Source organism: Solanum stenotomum, chromosome 12 (genome assembly GCF_019186545.1).
Source record: "Solanum stenotomum isolate F172 chromosome 12, ASM1918654v1, whole genome shotgun sequence".
Classification (NCBI taxonomy): domain Eukaryota; kingdom Viridiplantae; phylum Streptophyta; class Magnoliopsida; order Solanales; family Solanaceae; genus Solanum; species Solanum stenotomum.
Window position 1 is genome coordinate 38,359,554 of NC_064293.1, and position 27,999 is coordinate 38,387,552.

A 27,999-nucleotide genomic window follows, 5' to 3' on the forward strand; every position below is an offset into this window, starting at 1 on the left:
TTTAAATTAATTATTTTTAATAAATACATAACAAGTAAGATGGACGGGAGAAAAGTAGCTCCCCAGTTTCTATGCGAGTATTTGGAATAAAAAAGATATTTGCTCATCTCTTTAGACAAGTAACCCGTATAAAGTACTTTTTTTTCTATTAATAAAAGCGTGCTTTTATTCATTCTTTATGCCTATTTCTCTGAGCTTGAAAGAGAAATACTAGCTACCACTTCTCTCTATTTTTCCTCTATGCTTCCTGCAATGTTTTATCAAATAGCAATTTGCATGTTGTTTTGTGGTTTCAATTTCATAGTATCATCATGTCATCAAACAGATATCCTTAATATTCTTCCTAACCAAGTTTCATCTTCAAGCAATTTCTTGTTTGGAACATCCTCTTCTTGTTACCAGGTACTTCCTACACTTTTTGTTTTTTGGGTGAAATGTTGTTTTGAGTACTACTTTTTTTCCTCGGCAGTATGAAGGAGCTATTCTCAGTGATGGTAAAGGTTTCAACAATTGGGATGTTTTTACTCATGAAGCTGGTGAGCTCATAAAATTAATGAATCTCAATTTCTTTTAATCGAACAATTTATTAATTTTGGTTAGTGTTGTTGCAGGTCATATTAAGGATGGAAGCAATGGAGATGTTGCTGTTGATCACTACAATCGTTATTTGGTAAACCTAATTTATCAATTGAGATTTCTGTAAACATTGTTGTTTATAGGATTACAATTCACAACTCTTTTTCTTTTCTTTTTACAGCTAAGGAAAAGAAGATAATAATTTTTTTTAGTGAAAGAGTAGGTTAATTATTGTTTGGTCAATAATATGTAGGAGTGGGACATACTTGTCTAACAAGTGGGTTGTTTGGTTTGAACACAAGTACGTTATGTTAGGATTAATAATGATGAAATTAATTATGTTGAGATTATTTTTTATTAATTGTTTGATTTGTCAAATATGTGTGGCATAATTTATAAGAATAAGTTATTTGTTTACCAAATACATACCCTCTTAAAATAAGCAACTAATGAGAGACCATTTGACATTTTGTACATTTATGAGTTTGTTATAATGAGGATTACCTTATTATGACATGTGAGATAATAGTGGTCCTTTGTTTGCTGTCCCCCAACCAGAATAAAGGTGTGGATAAATCAACAAATATGTAATTGCTGGATTTGAACTTTTTTTCTTTCCCAGTCAAGTCATATATAGTGGCTTCTTATCCTTTTAAGGCCATTTCACAAGGCTAACACATTCTTGCATGTTTTATCCTGTTGATATGGGATCTATAGTGAGGCACATTGAGATTAATTAGATGGTTGCTGCAAAAAATGTTTTGGTCTACTGAAAATCAACAATAAACTGATGTTAACACAATACTACTAAATTAGATAGGAAGTACTTATGCTTGAACAATGTGTAACTTTAATTTTGGAGTGTCTCAGAAATGAATGAATGTTAGATCAATGCAGTGTATTAGCGTGAAAGTAGATGTGTAAAACATGAAATTAAAGAATTCTGATGTTTGGTAATAAAATAAAACAGGAGGACATTAAGCTCATGGAAGATATGGGTGTTAATGGCTATCGTTTCTCTATCTCGTGGGCAAGAATTCTGCCCAGTAAGTTATAACTGTCACTAGTCTCTTCCCTTCATTTTCAGCAAGTACTCCTTATTGTCATTTCCATTGAACAACCTTTTACTTTGTCGGTTGTAAATTTGACTCAGAGGGGACATTCGGAGGTGTTAATATGGCTGGAATTGAGCACTATAGTAAGCTTATTGATGCACTCCTACAGAAAGGTCGGTTCTGCTTCACTTGCTAACAGTTTTAAGCTATAGATAAATAAAAAATGAAGCAAAAAAAAAGTAAATTTTTGGGCTCAGACGACTTCTTTATGCATTCTGAATTCAGGGATCCAACCGCTTATCACACTAACACATTATGACATACCACAAGAACTTGAGGAAAGATATGGTGGTTGGCTAAGTTCACGAATACAGTAAGTAACTGGTCCCATATTACACTTTAAGGTAGTTGTAGATTCCATCAAAAAGCTGTAACGATGAACAAGTTAACTTGTCTTGTGTCTCAGGGATGATTTCAGCTACTATGCAGACATATGCTTCAAATATTTTGGGGACAGGGTCAAATACTGGACAACCATCAATGAGCCTAACCTCATGGCTGTTCGTGGCTATAGAAAGGGAACTTACCCTCCAGCTCGATGCTCCGGTGTATTTGGGAATTGTAGTGCTGGTGATTCAGAAAGGGAGCCTTTCATCGCAGCTCACAATATGATCCTGTCTCATGCAGCTGCTGCTGGCATTTACCGCACCAGATATCAGGTTCTTTCAATGTCTCTATGCCCTTATTCCTCATTGCCGTGTCAACTCTCAATATGGCATGATCTTGAAATATTAATCCAAATGGATTCTTCTTTAGTGCAATGCTATCTTCTAGCTTGTAAATGACATGAAGGTGAATTTTGGGGGAGTAAAACAGGAAAATGGTTTACGTAGAAGACTAAAGCTCGAAAATTTATTCTTGGAAACTGCTTCTTCCCTCTATTTATCAAATGGTATATTGTAAAAGTTCATTAGAAGACAATACAAGTATCAGTAACATAGTCCATTTTATGCTACTTTTCAGAAAAGACAAGGAGGAATGATTGGAATTTCTTTGGATACCCAATGGTATGAACCATTTAGCAATTCCTCCGAAGACATAGCTGCAACTGAGAGAGCTCGGTCATTCTACGTCAACTGGTAACCTTTCCTGATCAGTAGTTCAGTACTACAATTTGGTTTCTTGTGCATCAGAAAGAGAGGAAAAGAATGTTTTTTTTTTGAATAAGTACGTTTTTTTTTTAATAAGTACCCCTATGCAGGTTTCTAGACCCTATTATATTAGGAAGATATCCCAAAGAAATGGTACAAATTCTGGGATCTAATCTGCCAGACTTTTCAAAGAATGATTTGAGCAAGCTGAGTTATGGCTTAGATTTCATTGGCATCAATTACTATACGGCTAAATATATCAAAGATTGCTTATATTCTGCCTGTGAACATGGAAACACTTGGTCAGAGGGTTCCTATTTTGTTACTACAGAAAAAGACGGTGTCTACATTGGTCAACCTGTATGTTTTCTCCTCTTTAAAATTTGAGCATTCCTCATCTTCTAACCCTCCACTCTGCCAAACTATTACTGGCACTTTGTGCTTGCTGAATTTTATTTATTTTCCACAACTTTAAATGAATCAGACTGAAGTGGAATGGCTCTTTCTGTACCCTCAAGGGATGAAAAAAATTGTGATGTACATGAAGGACAGATTCAACAATACTCCAATGGTTATCACCGAAAATGGTAAGAAGCACATTCTTGTCATTTAGAAGCGAGATGCTTTTTTCAATTAATAACTTGAACAAGATGCATTTTGATCTGTTGGGATGCAACTACTGACATACTTGGTAATGTTGCAGGCATTGCTGAGAACGATAATCTGAATCCTTCAATAACGGACACCTTGAATGATATTCATAGAGTGAACTATATGCATAGCTACTTAAATTCTCTGGCAAATGCAATCAGGGAAGGTGCAGACGTGAGGGGGTACTTTGTTTGGTCCCTTCTCGACAACTTTGAGTGGCTAGATGGATATAAGCTAAGATTTGGACTTCACTATGTCAACTATACTAATCTTGAGAGAACCCCAAAATTATCAGCTACCATGTATAAACAGCTCATATATAACTTCAAGATACAGCTTGAAACAAATACTGCCCAGAACTAGTGGGAGAAGTTGATGAAAGCGGAGGCTTGTAAAGATTATTTTCATTTCGGTGTCTGTTGTTAGAAGGCAGTTTATTGTGCAATCAAACAAATAAGTGTTCAACCTGATCATGCAAGAGTTAAGCACAAGCCTAACCTTGTATTCACTCCAATGGAAATGTAATCATGTAAATAAGATTTATTAATTATGCACAAGTATTCTGTTGAAAGTTGAGTATAACAATCTTATTATCCTGATTTATTGATGCCTAAGAAGTCACAAAGCAGAAAATAATAAATTGGCATACATGCATGGGCCATTAACCAAGTAATGATGATTTTTTAAACAAAACTGATGATTACAATGGAATGATAAAGAGCATTTTAAATTAATACTAACGATAATTAAAATAATATGAAGAAAATATTTTAGATCAATTACTTTTTCCGAACCACGAAAAGTAAAATGGATTGGAGGGAGTTGCTCCCCAACTTCTACATGAGTAATTGAAGCAAAAAAGATATTTTTGCTTACACCTTTACTCTATGCTTGGATGATTATGTATCATATTATATTGTGTTTTATTGCATTATTTTAATGAAAATAATATTTGGATATGTTGTATTGTTTTGTTGTTATATAATGTTACACATCAATAATTTGAATGATTAAATTATAAGAAAAGTAAGGTACATGATAGCTTTACTATAAAAAGGTAGAGTTCAACATAAAATCAAATAATTTAATAAAAAGCAAAGACAAATTAAGATGAGAAGTAAATATTAAGATTACGACACAATCACTCCAAATTGATCATTACACAAAATGATATTTTTAATTGTTACCTAACAATAATTTAAAACAATACAATATGATAAAATTTAGATAATAATCAAAATAAATATATAATATTTAAATTAACAACTAATATAAGAATAAATTTTACGAATAGCAAAGATAAAAATCATATTAACGCTCTATAGCTACAATTTTGCTATTGGACAAATTATGTTTGCTATGGAGCATTTGATATGTATATGCATGTTCTCAATGTTAGGCTAGAGTGGCGAGCGAGATTGAGAGAGAGAGGAGATAGGAGAGAGGTGAGTGAGAAAACGCAGTGGAGACAAGTGAATTGCATATTCATATCGGTTAGATAATTGTATATATGTAACTAATATATACTCCCTCTGTCCCAATTTATGTGACTTACTTTCCTTTTTAATCAGTCCCAAAAAGAATGATATATTTCTATATAAAGTAACAATTTAACTATGAAATGTTTATTTTACCCTTAATGAAATGATTTACAATCACACAAATTTCTAACATTCATTTTGGACCACAAATTTTAAAAATCTTAATTTCTTTCTTAAACTTCGTGTCGAGTCAAACTACCCCACATAAAATGGGACGAAGGGAGTATATGTATCAATGAGTGTGTTTGTATATCTGCATAAAATTTGAATTCGTATACAACTGAATTGAGTTAAAACATTTGGATTTGTATATCAAATTATCTCTCTTGCTTTATACAAACACAAATTATACATTATATTTCGTATAATTTGTGTTTGTATAAAGCGAGAGAGAGAAAGACAAAAGATAACTAGACACGGGAAGATTTGTATTTGTATAATTACAAGTGTATAGGACAGAGAGATATGTATTTGTATATACAGTCTCTCTCGCTTTATACAAACACAAATTATACATTTATGTTTGTATAAAGTGGGAGAGGAGGAAAAGATGACTGAAAAAAAGGAGACTGGCGAGCGAGTTTCCAGAGATAGGGGAAAGAGCCGAGGAAGAGATGACTAAAACAGAAGAAAGTAGCGAGCGAGATTCTCGAGAGAGGAAGAGAGACAAATGACAAGAAATTTATTGTAAATTGAAACTAAATAAAACTATAACTATAACATTTATTTCAAATTAATAATTTATTATATAATGCACAATTTTCCCTTCCTAGACAGTGACATATATATGTCTATACATCTTTTTCTTCTAATTAATAAAAAACGTGAAGAGGTTGCTATTCTTTGTCTTTTTTTCCAGGAGCTTGAAAGAGAAATATATCACTTCTCTCTATTTTTGCTCATTCACATAAAAAAATCAAAGCTGTACTATGCTTCCTGCAATGTTTTATCACATAGCAATTTGCTTGTTGTTTTGTGGTTTCATAGCATCATCATGTCATCAAACACACAACCTTAATATTCTCAAAGAAAATCCCAATCAAGTTTCATCTTCAAGCAATTTCTTGTTTGGAACATCCTCTTCTTGTTACCAGGTACTTCCTACACCTTTTTTTTTTTTTTTTTTGGGGGGGGGGGGGGGTGTGAATTGTTGTTCTGAATACAACTTTTTTTGTCGGCAGTATGAAGGAGCTATTCTCAGTGATGGAAAAGGTCTCAACAATTGGGACGTTTTTACTCACGAAACTGGTGAGCTTTTTTAATAGTAGAATACATAAATATGCCCTTTAATTTGACCTTATTTACATTTATCTCATTCAACTTTAGGCGTGCAGTACTTAAATTTTAATAACGTTGAACAAGGTAGACACATAAATCATAGGTGACATAATAAATGTAGATCACCATATAGGACACAAATTATCAGATAGGATATTACACAGGACATATGTGTCTATTTGTTCAGTTTGATGTATTATGCATTTTTTAATTAAGGAATATCATTTTCTGTAAGAAAATTTGCAAGAATTGTAGTCCCTTTTTTTTTTATTTATTTTTTATTAATTTTGGTGACTGCAGGTCATATTAAGGATGGAAGCAATGGAGATGTTGCTGTTGATCACTACAATCGTTATTTGGTAAATCTAATTTATCATTTGAGGTTTCCCTTTTTATGTAGTTTCTGCAAACATTGTTGTTTATTGGAAACGGGGAATTATATATATTGTTCATTAACTCTTTTTTTCTTTATTTTTTAACAAATCCAATAGAGGTAAGAAAAAGAACACGTAGACATTTAATTCGCGACAGAGTTAGGTTAATAATTGTTTGGTCAATAATATGTAGGAGTAGGACATACTTGTTGTAATTATTAGAGTTTTTGGTCAAAATCATCCTTAAATTATGCCTCAAACTTAAATTACATCCAGAAAGTATTATTCTTAGCAGAAAATATCCTTCAAATATTTAAAAGCGAACAATTTTCATCCTTCTGCTTGAATTTATTAGAAAACTAACAAATCCCACAAAAATCAAGTCATCCATTCGTAATTATTATTCTTAGATACGCCAAAAATACTAATCGTGAACTTTTTTGGTAATTGAGTTTAGCATTATGCAAAATCTTTTAATTTGACAATTTTTTTTCATGTAATTTGATATTAAAAATATTATTAGTTGAATTTTTCTTTTTATTAATTGAAATATGTTTTTTCTCAACTGAATATGCTAGAAGCGGTGTTTGTTGGAGATTTTCGCTTCTAATAATGTAGAATGAAACTCAAATGCGAGATATAATCGATTTTTTGATCACTTCAATATCAAATTGGCCAAAAAATTTATTGATCTAAATAAAGTTTGGCTATGAAAAAGGTAAAGATAATTAAGCTTCAGCTTCTTTCCGTTACTAAATGAGAAAAAGAGCAGATCATGTATCCTCACACCTTCCAAACATTTTTTGTTTCGGTAAGTAATAGTGTCTAAGATTTTTAATATGTTTTTTTTAGGAACTTCTTATAGCAGGTAATGAAATTATGCAGGAAAACTTTGTTGATGGTCACGTGAACTGCTCATATTTTTGTAGGATCCCTTAGTTTTTTGACGATATCTAACATAAGGATGAAAACCGTTCACTTTTAATTATTTAAAGGATGTTTTCTGCTAAGAATGATACTTTAAGGATGTAGTTTAAGTTTGGATATAGCTTAAGGATGTTTTTGGCCAAAAACTCTAATTATTAAAACTACACCCAATTTTTATTTTTTTTAAAGTTTCATACTTAAATTAATGGGAATATGAGTTCCATGCCTAAATTATTACCCTCTCCCTAATTACTTGTTCACTTTTGAATTGACACACATATTAAGAAACAATAATTGACAAATTGAGTTTATTATTTTACTCATATTAATTATGAAGTGAATGAATTAAATACTTAAGATTTTTAAGAAGTTTTACTTTTTTTCAAAGTAATTAATTAAGGGTATAATAAGTAAAAAAAAATGTTTTTTCTTGATTTGTAGAAATGGACAAGTAATTATGGACAACTAAAAAAAGAATAAAAAAAAGAATAGTGGATAAGTAATTAGGGAGTACTTAGTTTGAGAAATAGACATCTCTCTTTTATTACAATCTCTTCATGGTGCGTACTAACTCTCTTTTTATTAAAAGAGATTGTCACATCATACTCCACATGGACAAAATATCTTATTTTGATAAAAAAATAAATAAATTATTACTATTAGTTAACGTTAAAGACTAAAGCATTACTATCCCAAAAAAAGTTATTAAAAAATGTAAAATATTTTTCTTACCCCACTCCACTACTTACTTTTGCGGAAACATCCCCCTTCCCCCCCACATCCCACCTTTTATAAAAGTTTTTTCGGAAAAGGGACAAAAGTATCCTTGAGCTATAGGTTAAGGTCTAAAAATACGCTTCATCCACCTTTTGGTCGAAAAATTTCATTCTACTCATCTTTTGGGTCTAAAAACATCCTTTCATTCACCTATTTGACTCACTTGTACCTTTATGACTAACAACCAAAGTTTATTTTGTTTTTTTTAAAATATTTATTTGTGTCATTTTCTTTATTGGACAAAATAAAAATCTCATCTCTATTAAATTTTTTCCCATAATTTATCCAAATCTAAAAATATATACCTCTTCAAGACCCAATATTTTTATTAAAAAAGATCTAGTAATTTTTGTATTTGCTCTAAAATATATATATTTTATATTATTTAGATAATTAATATATTATAAAAAATAATTATAATGCCACAATTATAGCAACATATTCATATATCCTAAGCAATATGTATCTTCCTTTTATAAAATAAATATATAAATTGATAACTTAATTTTTTTTTACTTTTCAAAGAAAAAGCTCCACAAACAATTTTACTTAAAAGGTTAATTCAGTAAAAAAAAAAAAAAGAAGATGGATGGTCTAGGGAAAACTAAAGTAGGAAAATAGAGAAGAATTTGTGCAATATATTTATGAATAAGATCATATATTGTTATGATTATGACATTATTAATTTATTTATAAAATATTAATTATCTATATCATGTTTAGAATCTTCATTTAATTAATTAAATCTTAGCCGTTAGTTTTTTCTTATATCATGAATTTTCAATTCAACTAAAATTTTGAGAAAATGGAGAGAGTTGGATCCAAAAATAAATAAATTACAAAAATACAATAAATACAAAAAACTACAAGATTTTTTTTATAAAAAATATTGGGGTCTTGAAAAGGTATATTGCTTTGATTTAGATAAATAATGGGAAATAATCAAATTGAGGTGAGGTCTTTATATTATACAACTACAAAATAACATATAATAAATATTTTTAAAAATAAAGAATAAAGAGAGGTTATTAGTTTCTAGGGGTAAAAACAAAATAATATCTAAATTATACATATGTTTTTAGGAAAGTATATTTTACTTGCCACAAGACTTTTTTTGAAAATAAAATAGAGAGTATGTCCATGAAGTTTTTTTTCTCATTTTGTGTTAGATATATACATATGTTTTTAGGAAAGTATTTTTTACTTGTCACAAAACTTTTTTAAAAATAAAGGAGAGAGTGTAGTCCACACACCATAAAGAGAGTGTGTGTTTCTCAAACTGATAAGTGATAGTCTATGTATAAAACTCACACTCTCAATAGTTCAGGTATAAAACTAAAAAAAAAGATCATTTAGATGTGTTTTTGACACTTATCTCTATTAATTAAATTATAATATATATCTTTATTAGCCCACTAGCAATTCTCTTAAAACCTTAGATAAGTACTTTTATATTGTTAATTGTTAATTACAATATTTGGGTTGTGAAAGAATTAGATATATTTGACATTTGCTCCTCTTCCACATGCTAACATTTTGTACATTTATGAGATATCAAATGTAGTCATTTTCTTACCCCTGTCATTGTGACTTGTTATCATTTTAAGGCCATTTCAGAAGGGTAACACATTCTTGTATGTTTTTATCCTGTTGAGATGGGATCATCTATAGTGAGGCACATTGAGATTAATTAGATGGTTTCTGCTAAATTTGTTTTGGCCTACTCAAAATCAACAAAATAAACTGCTGTTAACACAATACTGATAAATTAGATAGGAAGTACTTTTGGAGATCAGAGTTAACTTTTTGATGCAACATCATTCGACAAGCAAAGGGAACACCCTAATTTGTGCTTGCAAGAGAGCATACATGTTTGACACAAAAGGGAAACAGTTAGTCTTGCTCTACAATTAAGATCTAAAACTCACATTTTGTGTCAAAGCTGATCAACATCATAATGAAGCAGATAAGCACATGATATGCTTTTGTTGCAAATCAGAAAGCTGTTTACACCAGCTTGGGATGAAGGGAGTATGCAAAATAGCAAGAAAATAGACTCGTAAAGCATGAAAATGAAGAATTCAGAATTTCTGATGTTTGGTAATAAAATGAATACAGGAGGATATCAAGCTCATGGAAGACATGGATGTGAATAGCTATCGTTTCTCCATCTCATGGGCAAGAATTCTGCCCAGTAAGTTATAACTGTCACTACTCTCTTCCCTTCATTTTCAGCAAATACTTCTTATTTTCATTTCCATTGAACTATCCTTTTCTTTGTCGGTTGTAAATTTGACTCAGAGGGGACATTTGGAGATGTTAATATGGCTGGAATTGAGCACTATAATAAGCTTATTGATGCACTCTTACAGAAAGGTAAATTCTGCTTCACTTGCTAATAGTTTTAAGATATTGATAAATCCAAAAAGTTAATTTTTGGGCTCAGATGACTTCTTTATGTGCTGTGAATTCAGAGATCCAACCGTTTATCACATTAACACATTTTGACATACCACAAGAACTTGAGGAAAGATATGGTGGTTGGCTTAGTTCACGAATACAGTAAGTAGCTGGTCCCATCTTACACTTTAAGGTAGTTGCATATATATTCCATCGAAAAGCTGTAATGATGAACAAGTTAACTTGTGTCGTGTTTCAGGGATGATTTCAGCTATTATGCAGACATATGCTTCAAATATTTTGGGGACAGAGTCAAATACTGGACAACCATCAATGAGCCTAACTTCACGGCTGTTCGTGGCTATAGAGAGGGAACTAACCCTCCAGGTCGATGCTCCGGTACACTTGGGAATTGCAGTGCTGGTGATTCAGAAAGGGAGCCCTTCATTGCAGCTCACAATATGATCCTATCTCATGCAGCTGCTGTCGGCATTTACCGCACCAGATATCAGGTTCTTTCGATGGCTCTATGCCCTTATTCTTCATCGCGATGTCAACTCTCAACACGGCATGATCTTGCAGAATTAGTCCAAATGGTTTACCCCTTTAGTGCAACGCTTTTTTCTGGCTTGTAAATGATATGAAGGTGAATTTTGGGGTTAGTAAAACAGGAAAATGGTATACTTGGAAGCCTAAAGCTCGAAAATTTATGCTTGGAAACTGCTTCCTCCCTCTATCTATCAAATAATATATTGTAAAAGTCCATTAGAAGACCATACAAGTATCAGTAACATAGTCTATTTTCTGCTGCTTTTCAGAAAAGACAAGGAGGAATGATTGGAATTTCTTTGGCTACCCAATGGTATGAACCATTTAGCAATTCCACAGAAGACATAGCTGCAACTGAAAGAGCTTGGTCATTCTACTTCAACTGGTAACGTTTCCTTATCAGTAGTTCAGTACTACAATCTGGTTTCTTGTGCATCAGAAATCGAGAGAAAAAATGTTCTTTTTACTAAGTACCCTATGCAGGTTTTTAGACCCTATTATATTAGGAAGATATCCCAAAGAAATGGTAGAAATTCTGGGATCTAATCTGCCAGACTATTCAAAGAATGATTTGAGCAAGCTGAGTTATGGCCTAGATTTCATTGGCATCAATTACTATACGGCTAGATATATCAAAGATTGCTTATATTCTGCCTGTGAACATGGAAACACTTGGTCAGAAGGTTCCTATTTAGCTACTACAGAAAAAGAATTGGTCAACCTGTATGTTTTCTCCTCTTTAATATTACTGGGACTTTGTGCATTGCTGAATCTTATTTATTTTCCACAACTCTAAATGAATCCAGACTGAAGTGGAATGGCTCTTTCTGTACCCTCAAGGGATGAAAAAAATTGTGATGTACATGAAGGACAGATTCAACAATACTCCAATGGTTATCACCGAAAATGGTAGGAAGAAAAGAAATTTCACATTCTTGTCATTTAAAAGCGAGATATAGTTTAATTTATCAACTAATAATCTGAACAAGATGCATTTGGATCTGTGTTGGGATGCATCCAGTACTGACACAACTGGCAATGTTGCAGGCATTGCTGAGAACGATAATCTGAATCCTTCAATAACGGACACCTTGAACGATATTCATAGAGTGAACTATATGCATAGCTACTTAAATTCATTAGCAAATGCAATCACGGAAGGTGCAGATGTGAGGGGGTACTTTGTTTGGTCCCTTCTCGACAACTTTGAGTGGCAAGATGGATATAAGCTAAGATTTGGACTTCACTATGTCAACTATACTAATCTTGAGAGAACTCCAAAATTATCAGCTACCATGTATAAACAACTCATGTTTAACTTCAACATACAGCTTGAAACAAATACACTTCCCAGAACTAGTGGGAGAAGATGATGAAAAGCGGAGGCTTGTAAAGATTATTTTCACAGCAATGGAAATGTAATCATGTAAACAAGATTTATTAATTAATTAAATAGAAATATTCTGTTGAAAGAGGTTGTCTCATACTTGAATGATAGTCTTTATGGACTATAACTTGTTGGCGTAGAGACCCAAGCTAACTAGGATCTACAACAACTCTATTATTGGAATGTCCAAACTCGAGCATAAAAAAAAATGAGGTTCAAGAGAGAGCAACCATTTCAATCTTGCGGATTATATTTTGTACTTTGTTAAATGGTGCAGTTATAGAATTGACAGTTAGTAGATTTTCAGATGGGTATGTTTCTAATTTTTATTTATCGTAAATTAACAGATTTGTCGACATTAATTAGTACAACCAACTACATTAGCTTGATATATCATGAAATAAACAATAACTACAAGACTAAAAACAAAATCATCCAATATTCTTATATGAGGAACCCACAAAATTAAGTTATCGAATATAAATATTTCAATAACACCATATTAAAGTAACAAGAAAGTGTTGAAAAGTATAAGGGATCAATAATTCCATTATTTCCGCTTCTTTTCATCTTTCACAGTTGCAACACATTCAAGTTTTGAGTGCTGATTTTTTTGGTTGAATTCCGAATGAACCAAAAGAAGACAACTGCAACACATTAAAAAATGGTCCTTTTCTCAGCTTACAAAATTTTTTTTGTCCTATTTGATTGATGACTGAGAGGTGACAAAGCATAAAATTATATTTAGTCACTAGTGTTGTAAAAATTCGAAGCAAAAGGCTTCCAACAACACAAAGCTTGATAAACCATACACACCAACAATGATGAATTTTGTTAGCCACATATATGTTCATCATAGTTGAGGTTAACACTTTTTTTATTTATATAAATTTGTTAGATTTATAGTAAATAACCAAAATGAACACATTTTGTCATACATTAAAGACTATTTCAATCAAGTGAAATATATTAAAGATCAAAATGAACATATTTGTTATAATCATTTTAATAAAGTGAAATACATTAAAGACCAAGATAAAGAATTACCCATATATTAACGACCATTTTGGTCATTTTTGTTGGGTATTATTTGCCTCGATAGGTTTTCCTTTTTCTAAAAGGGAAAACATTAAGTCTTCATATTTGACTAGTCTTTTTCTCGTAAGAAAAGATTTAAGATTAGCTAGTCCTTTTCTTGTAGAAAAAGGTTTAGGAGTTTGAGGTTTGTTCTTTCTAACTTAATCAACTTTCACAATGTAGTCCTTAGGAATTTTGAAAATTTTGGTTAGGTGAGAATTTGTGGATCACAAGTGATATGTTATCACTTGTGTGAACCTCCTTGTATTCCGATCGAACCACGTTAAATTTTTGTGTTTTTTGATTTTACTTGTGGTCTCTTGAGGTTTGCTTTGCTAGCTTCCGCATGACACTTAATTATTTCGGTCCTAACAATTTTCTCATGTTCTTTATGTCTTTTTCCCAGGAGCTTAAAAAAGAAACATCAAGAACCACTTCTCTCTGAGTTTTCCACTTTCACTTAACAAATCAAAGCTGTATGCTTCCTGCAATGTTTTATCACATAGCAATTTGCATGTTGTTTTGTGGTTTCAATTTCATAGTATCATCATGTCATCAAACAGATATCCTTAATATTCTTCCTAACCAAGTTTCATCTTCAAGCAATTTCTTGTTTGGAACATCCTCTTCTTGTTACCAGGTACTTCCTACACTTTTTGTTTTTTGGGTGAAATGTTGTTTTGAGTACTACTTTTTTTCCTCGGCAGTATGAAGGAGCTATTCTCAGTGATGGTAAAGGTTTCAACAATTGGGATGTTTTTACTCATGAAGCTGGTGAGCTCATAAAATTAATGAATCTCAATTTCTTTTAATCGAACAATTTATTAATTTTGGTTAGTGTTGTTGCAGGTCATATTAAGGATGGAAGCAATGGAGATGTTGCTGTTGATCACTACAATCGTTATTTGGTAAACCTAGCTAATTGATCATTTGAGTTTGACTTCTTTCTATTTTAATTTCTTTTATATACATGTAATTTCTGCAACAAAAAAAAGTATGTTTTTATCCTGCTGAGATGGGATCATCTGTAGTGAGGCACATTGAGATTATTTAGATGGTTACTGATAAATTTGTTTTTTTGGCCTACAGAAAATCAACAATAAACTGAATATTTTAACACAATACTGATAAATTAGATAGGAAGTAGTTATGCTTGAACTTTTTGAGATCAGAATTAACTTTTCCATGCAACATCATTCATGAAGAAAAGGGAAACACCCTAATATTTGTGCTTGCAAGAGAGCATACATGTTTGACACAAAAGGGAAACAGTTAGATCTAAAACTCACATTGGTGTTAGCTTGTGTCAAAGCTGATCAACAAATAGGAACTTGCAAAATGGCAAAACTGGGGAGCACAAATTTGGTTTCCGCAACAAGTCATATGCGTCTCAGAAGAGTTTATGAATGAATGTTAGATCAACATATATAGTGTATTAGCAAGAAAATAGACTCACTCGTAAAGCATGAAAATGAAGAATTCTGAATTTCTGATGTTTGGTAATAAAATGAAAACAGGAGGACGTCAAGCTCATGGAAGACATGGGTGTGAATAGCTATCGTTTCTCCATATCATGGGCAAGAATTCTGCCCAGTAAGTTATAACTGTCACTACTCTCTTCCCTTCATTTTCAGCAAATACTTCTTCTTGTCATTTCGATAGATCAATCTTTTTCTTTCTCGGGTTTAAATTTGACTCAGAGGGGACATTTGGAGATGTTAACATGGCTGGAATTGAGCACTATAATAAGCTTATTGATGCACTCCTACAGAAAGGTCGATTCTGCTTCACTTGCTAACAGTTTTAAGTTATCGATAGATCCAAAATAAAGAAAATAAGAATTTTTTTTGGCTCAGACAACTTCTTTATGTGCTGTGAATTCAGGGATCCAACCTTTTATCACATTAACTCATTATGACATACCACAAGAACTTGAGGAAAGATATGGTGGTTGGCTGAGTTCACGAATACAGTAAGCAGCTGGTCCCATCTTACACTTTAAGGTAGTTGTAGATTCCATCAAATGCTGTAACGATGAACAAGTTAATTTGTCTTGTGTTACAGGGATGATTTCAGCTATTATGCAGACATATGCTTCAAATATTTTGGGGACAGAGTCAATTACTGGACAACTATCAATGAGCCTCACGTCATGGCTGTATATGGCTATAGACTAGGATCTTACCCTCCAGCTCGTTGCTCCGGTATATTTGGGAACTGTAGTGCTGGTGATTCAGCAAGGGAGCCCTTCATTGCAGCGCACAATATGATCCTATCTCATGCAGCTGCTGTCAGAATTTACCGTACCAAACATCAGGTTCGTTCAATGGCTCTAGATGGCATGATCTTGCAGAATTAGTCCAAATGGNGCTCAGACGACTTCTTTATGTGCTGTGAATTCAGGGATCCAACCGTTTATCACATTAACACATTATGACATACCACAAGAACTTGAGGAAAGATATGGTGGTTGGCTAAGTTCACGAATACAGTAAGTAGCTGGTCTCATCTTACACTTTAAGGTAGTTGTAGATTCCATCAAATGCTGTAACGATGAACAAGTTAATTTGTCTTGTGTTACAGGGATGATTTCAGCTATTATGCAGACATATGCTTCAAATATTTTGGGGACAGAGTCAAATACTGGACAACTATCAATGAGCCTCACGTCATGGATGTATATGGCTATAGACTAGGATCTTACCCTCCAGCTCGTTGCTCCGGTATATTTGGGAACTGTAGTGCTGGTGATTCAGCAAGGGAGCCCTTCATTGCAGCGCACAATATGATCCTATCTCATGCAGCTGCTGTCAGAATTTACCGTACCAAACATCAGGTTCGTTCAATGGCTCTAGATGGCATGATCTTGCAGAATTAGTCCAAATGGATTACCCCTTTAGTGCAACGCTACTTTCTGGCTTGTAAATGACATGAAGTGAATTTTGGGGTTAGTAAAACAGGAAAATTGTATACTTAGAAGACTAGAGCTCGAAAATTTATGCTTGGAAACTAATTCCTCCTCTATCTATTAAATGGTATATTGTAAAAGTTCATTAAAAGACCATACAAGTATCAGTAACTATTTTATGCTGGTTTTGAGAAAAGACAAGGAGGCATGATTGGAATTGCTTTGGATATCCAATGGTATGAACCATTTAGCAATTCCTCAGAAGACATAGCTGCAACTGAGAGAGCTCGGTCATTCTACTTCAACTGGTAATCTTTCCTTATCAGCAGTTCAGTACCATAATCTGGTTTCTTGTGCATCAGAAAGAGAGGGAAAAAATGTTATTTTTTTACTATGCAGGTTTTTAGACCCTATTATATTAGGAAGATATCCCAAAGAAATGGTACAAATTCTGGGATCTAATCTGCCAAACTTTTCAAAGAATGATTTGAGCAAGCTGAGTTATGGCTTAGATTTCATTGGCATCAATTACTATACGGCTAACTATATCAAAGATTGCTTATATGCTGCCTGTGAACATGGAAACACTTGGTCAGAGGGTTCCTATTATGTTACTACAGAAAAAGACGGTGTCTACATTGGCCAACCTGTATGTTTTCTCATCTTTTAACCCACTCTGTCAAACCATTGCTAGCACTTTCCACATTGCTGTATTTTTATTTTCCCCCCCAACTTTAAATGAATCAGACAGGTGCACCGTGGATCTTTCTGTACCCACAAGGGATGAAAAAAATTGTGATGTACATGAGGGACAGATTCAATAATACTCCAGTGGTTATCACCGAAAATGGTAAGAATTTCACATTCTGTCATTTAGAAGCGCAGTTTATCAATTAATAACTTGAACGAGATGCATTTGACACAATTGGCTATGTTGCAGGCGTTGCTGAGAACGATGATCTGAATACTTCAATAACAGACACCTTGAACGATATTCATAGAGTGAACTATATGCATAGCTACTTAAATTCACTGTCAAATGCAATTAGGGAAGGTGCAGACGTGAGGGGGTACTTTGTTTGGTCCCTTCTCGACAACTTTGAGTGGCTACATGGATATAGGCTAAGATTTGGACTTCACTATGTCAACTATACTAATCTTCAGAGAATACCAAAATTATCAGCTACCATGTATAAACAACTAATGTATAACTTCAACATACAGGTTGAAACACATACTGCCCATAACTAGTGGGAGAAGATGAAAAGCAGAGTCTTGTAATTTGTAAAGGTTATTTTCATTTCGGTGTCTTGTTGTTGGAAGACATGAGTTTATTGTGTAATGAAACAAATAAGTGTTCAGCCTGATCCTTGCCTTCATATTGCAAGAGTTAAGCTCAAGCCTAACCTTGTATTCACTCCAGTAATTATGTAAACAAGATTTATTAATTATGCAAAAATATTCTGTTGAAAGAGGGTGTCTCATACTTGAATGCTAGTCTTTATGGACTATAACTTGTTGGCGTAGAGACCCAGCTACATTAGCTTGATATATCATGAAATAAACAATAAATATAAGACAAAAAAACAAAATCATCCAGATTCTTACTTGAGAAGCCACAAAAAGTTGTCGAATATGAATATTTTAATAACGCCATAAATATTAAAGTAACAAGTAAGTTTTGAAAAGTATAAGGGATCAGTGATTCGAGTATTTCCCCTTCTTTTCATCTTTCACAATTCCAAGTTGCAACTCATCGGTCTCCATAAGGAACGCTTTAATTTTCGTACGAGCCTTTTACAATATAAATTTAGATTAATCGGGATTGGTTGAATTCCGAATGAACCACCTCTGCCTTAAAAAAAGTGAAAAAGAAAGAAGACAACTGCAACACATTAACAAATGACTCTTTTCTCAGCTTACAAAAATCTTTCCATCTCACGATACCATATCATGATATGGTATCGCATGGCCAAACGCCTACTTATTGTCCTATTTGATTGATGGCTTGGAGGTGACAAAACATAAAATTATATTTCGTCACTAGTGTCGTAAAAATTTGAAGCAAAAGGTTTGCAACAACACAAAGCTTGATAAACCAACCATACACAGCAACAAAATTTACATATTGAACTGAAACGGAGGTAATATCATTTCTGAGAATTGAACTTGAAAAAAACAAAAGGCTAAGTATTTCTAATGCTAAATAATTTAGTCTTGAATTTCTATAATGATAATTTTTTAAACAAAAGTGATACTAAAATGGGATGAAAAGAGTGTATCATTTAAAATTTATTATTCGAATTATATTAAATTCATGAATATATTAGTCTAAATAAATGTTATGAATTAATATAATTGGGCTAATTATTCAAGTCCAAAAAATTTGAATTTAATTAAAGTCAAAATTAATTGATTTGGGCTATAGATGAGTCTAATTTGCTAAGTTCAATGTCATCTTATCCTAGAGGCCCATTCTTTTGGTGTCACGTGGCAAATGACATGACATGCCAAGTTAAACAAATAAGCCAATAGGATCATGACATGTGTCAAAGATGACAAGCCCATCCATAAAGCCCATATGACATGTCACTTAAATCTGATTGGTCGAAGAGAATCTTGTTCCAATGGCAACTCCTCTATTCTAAAACTATAAATAGGAGTCCTCATAATTCAGAATAGAGGATAGAAAATTCTAAACAAGAAGCTAGAGAAAATCTGTGGTACAAACGCCATAAAATTCTCTATAAAGCTACAAGTTTAAGATCAATTCAAGCATTCAAGTTCAAGAACGATCAAGATCAAGACCATCGAATTCAAGACAAGCTCGAAGCCCTTGAATTCAAGTAAAAGTCAAGATCAAGATAAAGTTCAAAGTTCAAATTCATCGAAGATTCAAGAACAAGCTTTAAAGCCCTTGAATTCACATTTGAAATGGTGAATTCAGAGGAATCATAAAGATTGTAACACTCACACTTTGAAATAATAAATACGATTGGTGCATAATTTTCCTTTCTTGATTATTGTTTTCTCGACGGAAATTTTATTGTCTACAAATTCTGGCATGCCCAGTAGGACCAAATCTGCTCTTCATCTCTTCTCTTAAATCAAATCTGAAAATTTGAAGCTGCAAAGGTGGAAGAATGAGTACTTCAAGCCTCGTCTTTGAGTTTTATCAAGTCTACACTCCGACAAGCCTTGAAGCAGGGGGCATTTGTAGACATTGAAATTTTGCGGACTCTACAAGACGTGTTCAATTTGAATTGGGACTCTAGAAGGTGTGTTCAGATTCAACTAGAATTCTTGGAGGTTACTCAACCCTAAACCCTAGTTTATGCCTATATAAAGAGTATTGAATTCCCTTAAAAGACATCTCAAAATGTCCCATAAACTCTTGGGTATTTTTAAAGATCAAGATTCGAATATTCCACAAAAGTCATGGAATATTCATATAGATGTCAAATCTAAATCATCCTAATTCGAAAAATATGTCACTAACAGCCCTCGAATCATGGATAAATCTTAAGAGAGTAGAATCAAGGGACGAACAAAATTGTACCCGCGCTATTTATCAATAAAGTTATGTTTCTTCTTATTTTATTGTGATTGCAATTTATTTTCTGTCACTTTAAAATTTGCTGCAAACAAAGAGTATTTTAAATTACTACTAGCGAGAACTAAAATAAGATGAAGAAAATATTTTAGATCAATTGTTGATTTGTTGTTTTCGCAACCACAACAAGTAAAATGGACAGGAGGGAGTAGATCCCCAATTTCTACATGAGTAATTGAAGCAAAAAAAAGATATTTTTGCGTACATCTTTACACTATGTTTGGATGATTATATATTGTACTAGTTTTCGAACACGTGTGTTGCACGTGTAGATCGTGCTAATTAGTATAAATACTTCTAAAATATAAGTGTACGATGTGAAAAATATAAGCTCAAATCAATGAACGGTATATTCAACTGATATTATGATCATTGCAAGGCACATTATACAAAAATATTGTTATCAAGTGAATTGCAAAACTAATACTATAATGACTTAAATTATACAATTCTTATAATATATTAAGTATTCAACTTGTTAAAAGTTCTTTTTTTAATATGTTACAACACATAATTTAAATGTCGACATTATAACAAAAGATTTAATGCCTTAAAGTTTCCGCCTTCTTTTTAAGGAATAATACCCTTCACTTTTTTACAAATGCATACATATCGAGAACTTGTCGTCGAAGGAGAGTGGTGTTTTGTAATAGTTGTAGAGAAATTCGATCAACATATGTCTTCCTTAGGATGGCCAGTAGATCATTATCAATTTCATAGTCTAAACCTACAAAAAAAAGGTATTTATTTGTTATAAAATAATCATTGTTTAAATATTTAATTGACATATATAAATAATAATTACATGTATATGTACCTTTCGTCTTCTTTGGCTCATTCAAAATTATTAATTCTGTCATCTGTAAATTTTGACAAAAGAAATTTTTATCAAGTGATATACATATAATTGAATTATGAAATACAACACAATCATTTGTGATATATTAACAGTATGGTAGAAAAAAAGAAAACAATATAAATAAAAAATTATATGGTACAAAAAATAATGCATATAAAAAAAGATAACTTTGAATATATATATATATATATATATCCTAGGAACGTGCGTTGCACGTTTAACCTCTATCATTATATTAAATTTTATACCGTCCCAACTCATATTTCTAATCTATTTATCTTATTGTGTGCCACCAAGTTCATCCATTAAATCCATGTAATGCAAGAAATTTGGTGAAAATAAATAATATAAAATAGAGTCAAAAAACTCTTTTTATAATTCATGGAAGTGTTATTACATGTTTATTTGAAAAACATATAATAAAGTGGAAGTGTCATTATAGGTTTATTTCAAAAGCATATAATAAAGTTCAACATTTTAACATAAACTTTCTAATATATAATATATTAATTGTCATTATTGATTTGATTATAAAATTTAGAAAAAAGTAATTTTTTAATTAGAAAATATAGAGAAAGGTATTTTCGTGATTCATCTTTGAATTTAAAACCTTCCACTTTTAACATAAAGTAACATCAATCCAATTAACGTGAAAAGCAATAAGATAAATATGTCATCATACTATTAGGAAAAAAAACTTAAATAATAAATAAACTAATGCAAACCATATCTAAATGTGAAAAGTTTATATTCAACAAATATAAAAATATTATAAAAGTGAAACTGTAGATAACAAACATTAAAGTACTATATAGCACACAAGAATCAATAATCAAAATAATCTTCTTTTTATATTACAATTAACTTATGAAAATGGTTTTCCTATTCTAATTAATTTTTGAAAATAAAAGAACCGCAATGAAGATTAAATATATTAATTTTAATTGTTTGACATAATATTAAATCACAAATTTCATTTTTATAAAATAGAAGCTACAAATAAAGTATACATTCACTTATTATAGTTGATACATACTTTTTTCATTATTATTTTATTGAATAAATAAATAAAAATAAATTAACACAGTGTGTTGACATAACAAAAAATGATCAAAAAGAAAAGAAAAATATATATTTTTGGATTGTATACTTGAATTTCACCCATGTCAAGTTACGGACGTATTCGATACTTAAAAAGTTATTTAATGTTTAACTAATTTTGCGTAAGAAATAATCATATCTCAATTCATCATTCAAATCAACTTTCGGAAATGGAAGAAATGAAAAAAAGAGTTTGATTTCAGTTCTTTGACGTATATAATTAACTTACAAATTTCAATTTAACAATATAAATTGTATCAAAATTTAAATTTTACCATCTAAATCTGCAAATATTTTGCTTAGAATTGAGACATCTATTCCTTACTAACAAATGGTACCAAAAAATTTTTTTTTACTATAATTATGCCAAAAAAAAGAAGTTATAATGATACAAACAAAAATATATTGTATTTATTTACTTCTACGTATGGCTTTATTGGTGCACAAGGTGTAACATTATTTTTCTTCAGAATAATAATTAAGATTATTTGTATCTAACCAAACAAAAATAGAAAATAAAATTATTCTTTATGTAATAAAGAATATCAATGCAACTGAAACGCAAATTAAATCAATTCCATACGTGATGAAGCAGACATACTTTATCAATAACAAATGAAAAACATAAATAACTGAGAAAATAATTTTTATTGAAAGCCTGATAATCAATGAAAGAAGAAGAAATTATTATGAAAAATTACAAGAATCAATAAAGCAAACAAACTTTCTTTATTACAAATGAAATACCTGATACAGCCCAATAGAAAAAAAATCACCAGCTTTAAAATTAAAATCTAGTACAAAGTGAAATGATTTAAAAAGTTATAAGTATATGTAGTGATATATTGAATTGGGAAGCCAAAAGTTTGGAAGTTAGAAGAGCAAAAGTCTGAGAGTTGAAGAAAAATAATGAAGAGTCGATATTTATTGTGATCTCTGAAAGAAAATGTCTTAAAGGTGTTTTTACTTTTAATTGAAAATTTTTATTAATGCAAATAAACGGAAGTAGCTAGAGAAAATGTAATTATTGAATTGATTTTAAAAGTTAGTAAAAGATACTTTTTTAATGGAAAAAAATTAGTGTAGGGGTATTTTCGTAATTCAACTTTTGACTTAAACTCTTCCCACTTATTATAATAATAATAATAATAATAATAATAATAATAATATATGATATGATATATGATGATATGATTATGTTGTATTATTTTAATAAATATAATGTTTGGATATATTATAGTATCATTTTTCAGCATACAAATTGTTACTATGAAAAGGTACATAAAAAATAAAATAAAATAATAAGTAAAGACAAATTAAAATGACAAGTAATTATTAAGATAATGACCTAATCTGACCAAATTGGTCGTTTCACAAAATAGTACTTTTTTTTTTATCACATTACCTAGCAATAATTAAAACGATACTATACGATGTAATATAATAAAATTTAAATAACGATCAAAATAAATATACAATTCGATAACAACCGTCCAAACAAGATGTTAACAAGTGACTTCAATTCTTTCTTAAATTTCGTGTGACGAATCAAACTACCTTACATTTTGGACCATAAATTTTAAAAGACTTCAATTCTTTCTTCAATTTCGTGTGACGAATCAAACTACCTTACATAAAATGGGACAAAGAAAGTACATCTTTTTTTTTCTATTGATTAATAATTAAAAAAAAAAGTAAAGAGGTTACTATTCTTCCCAGGTGCTTGAAAGAGAAATATCAAGTAGCACTTGTCTCTGTCTTTCCTCTTTCACTTAACAAATCAAAGCTACAATGTTTTATCACATAGCAATTTGCATTTTGTTTTATGGTTTCATAGTATCATCATGTCATCAAACGCACAACCTTAATATTCTTGCTAACGAAGTTACATTTTCAAGCAATTTCTTGTTTGGAACAGCCTCTTCTTGTTACCAGGTACTTCCACACTTGTTTTTTATTTTTTTTGGGGTGGGGTTGTGAATTGTTGTTCTGAGTACAATTTTTTTTCCTCGGCAGTATGAAGGAGCTATTCTGAGTGATGGAAAAGGTCTCAACAATTGGGACGTTTTTACTCATGAAGCTGGTCAGCTTATAAAATTAATGAATGTCAATTTCTTTTAGTCCATTTTTTTTATTAATTTTGGTTAGTGTTGTTGCAGGTCATATTAAAGATGGAAGCAATGGAGATGTTGCTGTTGATCACTACAATCGTTATTTGGTAAATCTAATTTATCATTTGAGCTTTCCTTTTTTATGCAAGCATTGTTGTTTATTGGAAACATGGGAATTATATATATAATCCAGAACAGGTAAGGGGAAAAGAACAAGTGGGATTTGGGATATTTTATTAATTGGAGAAAGAGTAGGTAAATAATTTTTAGGAGGAGTAGGACATAGTTACTTACTTGTCTGATAAATGGGTATTCCTTAGATAAATATTACTACTGTAATTATAATATATGAAGGAAATTGGATTGGGTCAACCCGGATCCATAGATATATATATTATCCTGTTGAGATGAGATCAACCGTTAGGCACATTGAAATTAATAATTACTAGATAGGAAGTAGTTATGCTTGAACAATTTGTGTGACTTTTGGAGATGAGAATTAATTTTTTCATGCAACATCTTTCGAGAAGAAAAGGGAACACCCTAATTTGTGCTTGCAGGACAGCATACATGTTTGACATAAAAGAGAAACAGTTAGTCTTTCTTGCTCTGTAAATAAGATCTAAAACTCACATTGCTAATAGCTTGTGTCAAAGCTCATCAATATCATAAGGAACTTGACAAAATGGCAAGACGGATTTGGTTTCTGCAACAAGTTATAAGCGTCTCACAACAGTTTATGAATGAATGTTAGATCAACATATTAGCAAGAAAATAGACTCACTCGTAAAGCATGAAAATGATGAATTCTGAATTTCTGATGTTTGGTAATAAAATGAAAACAGGAGGATGTCAAGCTCATGGAAGACATGGGCGTGAATAGCTATCGTTTCTCCATCTCATGGGCAAGAATTCTGCCCAGTAAGTTATAACTGTCACTACTCTCTTCCCTTCATTTTTCAGCAAATACTTCTTGTTGTCTTTTCGATAGATCAATCTTTTTCTTTGTCGGGTTTAAATTTGACTCAGAGGGGACATTTGGAGATGTTAACATGGCTGGAATTGAGCACTATAATAAGCTTATTGATGCACTCCTACAAAAGGGTCTGTTCGGCTTCACCTCCTAATAGTTTTAAGATATTGATAAATCCAAAATGAAGCAAAAAAGTAATTTTTGGGCTCAGACGACTTCTTTATGTGCTGTGAATTCAGGGATCCAACCTTTTATCACATTAACTCATTATGACATACCACAAGAACTTGAGGAAAGATATGGTGGTTGGCTGAGTTCACGAATACAGTAAGCAGCTGGTCCCATCTTACACTTTAAGGTATTTGTAGATTCCATCAAAAAGCTGTAACGATGAACAAGTTAACTTGTCTTGTGTTTCAGGGATGATTTCAGCTATTATGCAGACATATGCTTCAAATATTTTGGGGACAGAGTCAAATACTGGACAACCATCAATGAGCCTAACGTCATGGCTGTATATGGCTATAGACTAGGAACTTACCCTCCAGCTCGATGCTCCGGTATATTTGGGAAATGTAGTGCTGGTGATTCAGAAAGGGAGCCCTTCATTGCAGCTCACAATATGATCCTATCTCATGCAGCTGCTGTCAGAATTTACCGTACCAGATATCAGGTTCGATCGATGACTCTAGAGGGCATGATCTTGCAGAATTAGTCCAAAATGGATTACCCCTTAAGTGCAACGCTAGTAAAACAGGAATATGGTATACTTAGTGTTGGGTTTTAAAGGTGTGAACAGGAAATGAAGGGTTGTGACCGTTATGAAAGGTTGTGTCTTTTCTAAAAGGTTGTGATCGTTTGAAAGGCGGTATTTTTTTCAAAGAGTTGTGACCTTTACCCTTTGTTAGCTATAAATAGAGAGGTTTTCTCTCATTTTTCTGCATCGAATTATTCCCTTCTTCTGCATACATTTCTTACAAAACAAAATCGATTGATCGTGTCTGTGTGTGTGATTCATGGCTGTCATTTTGAGTTCGTTGAAATTATCGAAGTTGGAGGTACCGCTACTTCTTTAATGGTTAATCCGTTTTATCTTGAGAGGAATTAATTTACAACCTCGGGTATTTGAGGGGATTAAATTTCTTAAGGATACACAGTGGGTTCTGTGGACTCGGATAGTTCTTTTCTTTTTCTTTTCATCTTTTATTATTTCTGGTTTGCTAATCATACAGGAGACAACACTTAGAAGACTAGAGCTCGAAAATGGAAACTAATTCCTCCTCTATCTATTAAATGATATATTGTAAAAGTTTATTAAAAGACCATACAATTAGAATCAGTAACTATTTTGTGCTGGTTTTCAGAAAAGACAAGGAGGCATGATTGGAATTGCTTTGGATATCCAATGGTATGAACCATTTAGCAATTCCTCAGAAGACATAGCTGCAACTGAGAGAGCTCGGTCATTCTACGTCAACTGGTAACCTTTCCTTATCAGTAGTTCAGTACTACAATCTGGTTTCTTGTGCATCAGATAGTAAGGAAAAGAATGGTGTTTTTTTACTATGCAGGTTTCTAGACCCTATTATATTAGGAAGATATCCCAAAGAAATGGTACAAATTCTGGGATCTAATCTGCCTGACTTTTCAAAGAATGATTTGAGCAAGTTGAGTTATGGCCTAGATTTCATTGGCATCAATTACTATACGGCTAACTATATCAAAGATTGCTTATATTCTGCCTGTGAACATGGAAATACTTGGTCAGAGGGTTCCTATTTTGCTACTATAGAAAAAGACGGTGTCTTCATTGGGCAACCTGTATGTTTTCTCCCCTTTATTACTTTAGCATTCCTCATCTTTTAACCCACTCTGCCATACTATTACTGGCACTTTCTGCATTACTGAATTTATTTATTTTCCACTACTTTAAATGAATCAGACTGGAGTGGAATGGCTCTTTCTGTACCCACAAGGGATGAAAAAAATTGTGATGTACATGAAGGACAAATTCAACAATACTCCAATGGTTATCACCGAAAATGGTAAGAAGCACATTCTTGTCATTTAGAAGCGACATGCTATTTTCAATTAATAACTTGAACAAGATGCATTTTGATCTGTTGGGATGCAACTACTGACATACTTGGCAATGTTGCAGGCATTGCTGAGAACGATAATCTGAATCCTTCAATAACGGACACCTTGAACGATATTCATAGAGTGAACTATATGCATAGCCACTTAAATTCTCTGGCAAATGCAATCAGGGAAGGTGCAGACGTGAGGGGGTACTTTGTTTGGTCCCTTCTCGACAACTTTGAGTGGCTAGATGGATATAAGCTAAGATTTGGACTTCACTTTGTCAACTACACTAATCTCCAGAGAACCCCAAAATTATCAGCTACCAGATATAAACAGCTCATGTATAACTTCAACATACAGCTTGAAACACATACTGCCCAGAACTAGTGGCTAGGAGAAGACGATGAAAAGCGGAGGCTTGTAAAGTTTATTGTGTAATGAAACAAATAAGTGTTCAGCCTGATTCCTGCCTTCATATTGCAAGAGTTAAGCTCAAGCCTTACCTTGTATTCACTTCTATGGAACTGTAATCATGTAAACAAGATCTATATTAATTATGCAGAAATACTCTATTGAAAGTTGAGAATAACAATCTTATTATCCTGA

At 32.0% G+C, this 27,999-nt stretch overlaps 1 protein-coding gene across 50 annotated transcripts; it reads left to right on the forward strand.

Annotated features, from left to right (window-relative positions):
• The first annotated feature begins 38 nt into the window (after nt 1-38).
• On the forward strand, nt 39-27,999 carry LOC125846824 (beta-glucosidase 18-like). 50 transcript variants are annotated; one of them, XM_049526474.1, is made up of 13 exons: nt 39-269; nt 14,248-14,383; nt 14,451-14,517; nt 14,593-14,651; nt 15,261-15,336; nt 15,444-15,518; nt 15,628-15,715; nt 15,808-16,060; nt 16,844-16,959; nt 17,051-17,300; nt 17,399-17,501; nt 17,592-17,875; nt 27,754-27,999. In XM_049526474.1, exons 1-13 carry the CDS (start codon nt 241-243, stop codon nt 27,778-27,780), a joined length of 1,563 nt encoding a protein of 520 aa, XP_049382431.1. In that variant the 5' UTR covers nt 39-240; the 3' UTR covers nt 27,781-27,999. The 50 variants fall into 50 exon arrangements, with proteins under 50 accessions (XP_049382431.1, XP_049382429.1, XP_049382430.1 ...); XM_049526472.1 differs by lacking the exon at nt 15,808-16,060 and adding an exon at nt 16,327-16,579 and having other exon boundaries at nt 41-269; XM_049526458.1 differs by lacking the exons at nt 14,593-14,651; nt 15,261-15,336; nt 15,444-15,518; ... (4 more) ...; nt 17,399-17,501; nt 17,592-17,875 and adding exons at nt 24,272-24,307; nt 24,384-24,442; nt 25,181-25,256; ... (4 more) ...; nt 26,880-27,129; nt 27,251-27,353 and having other exon boundaries at nt 74-269; nt 14,451-14,481; nt 27,470-27,999.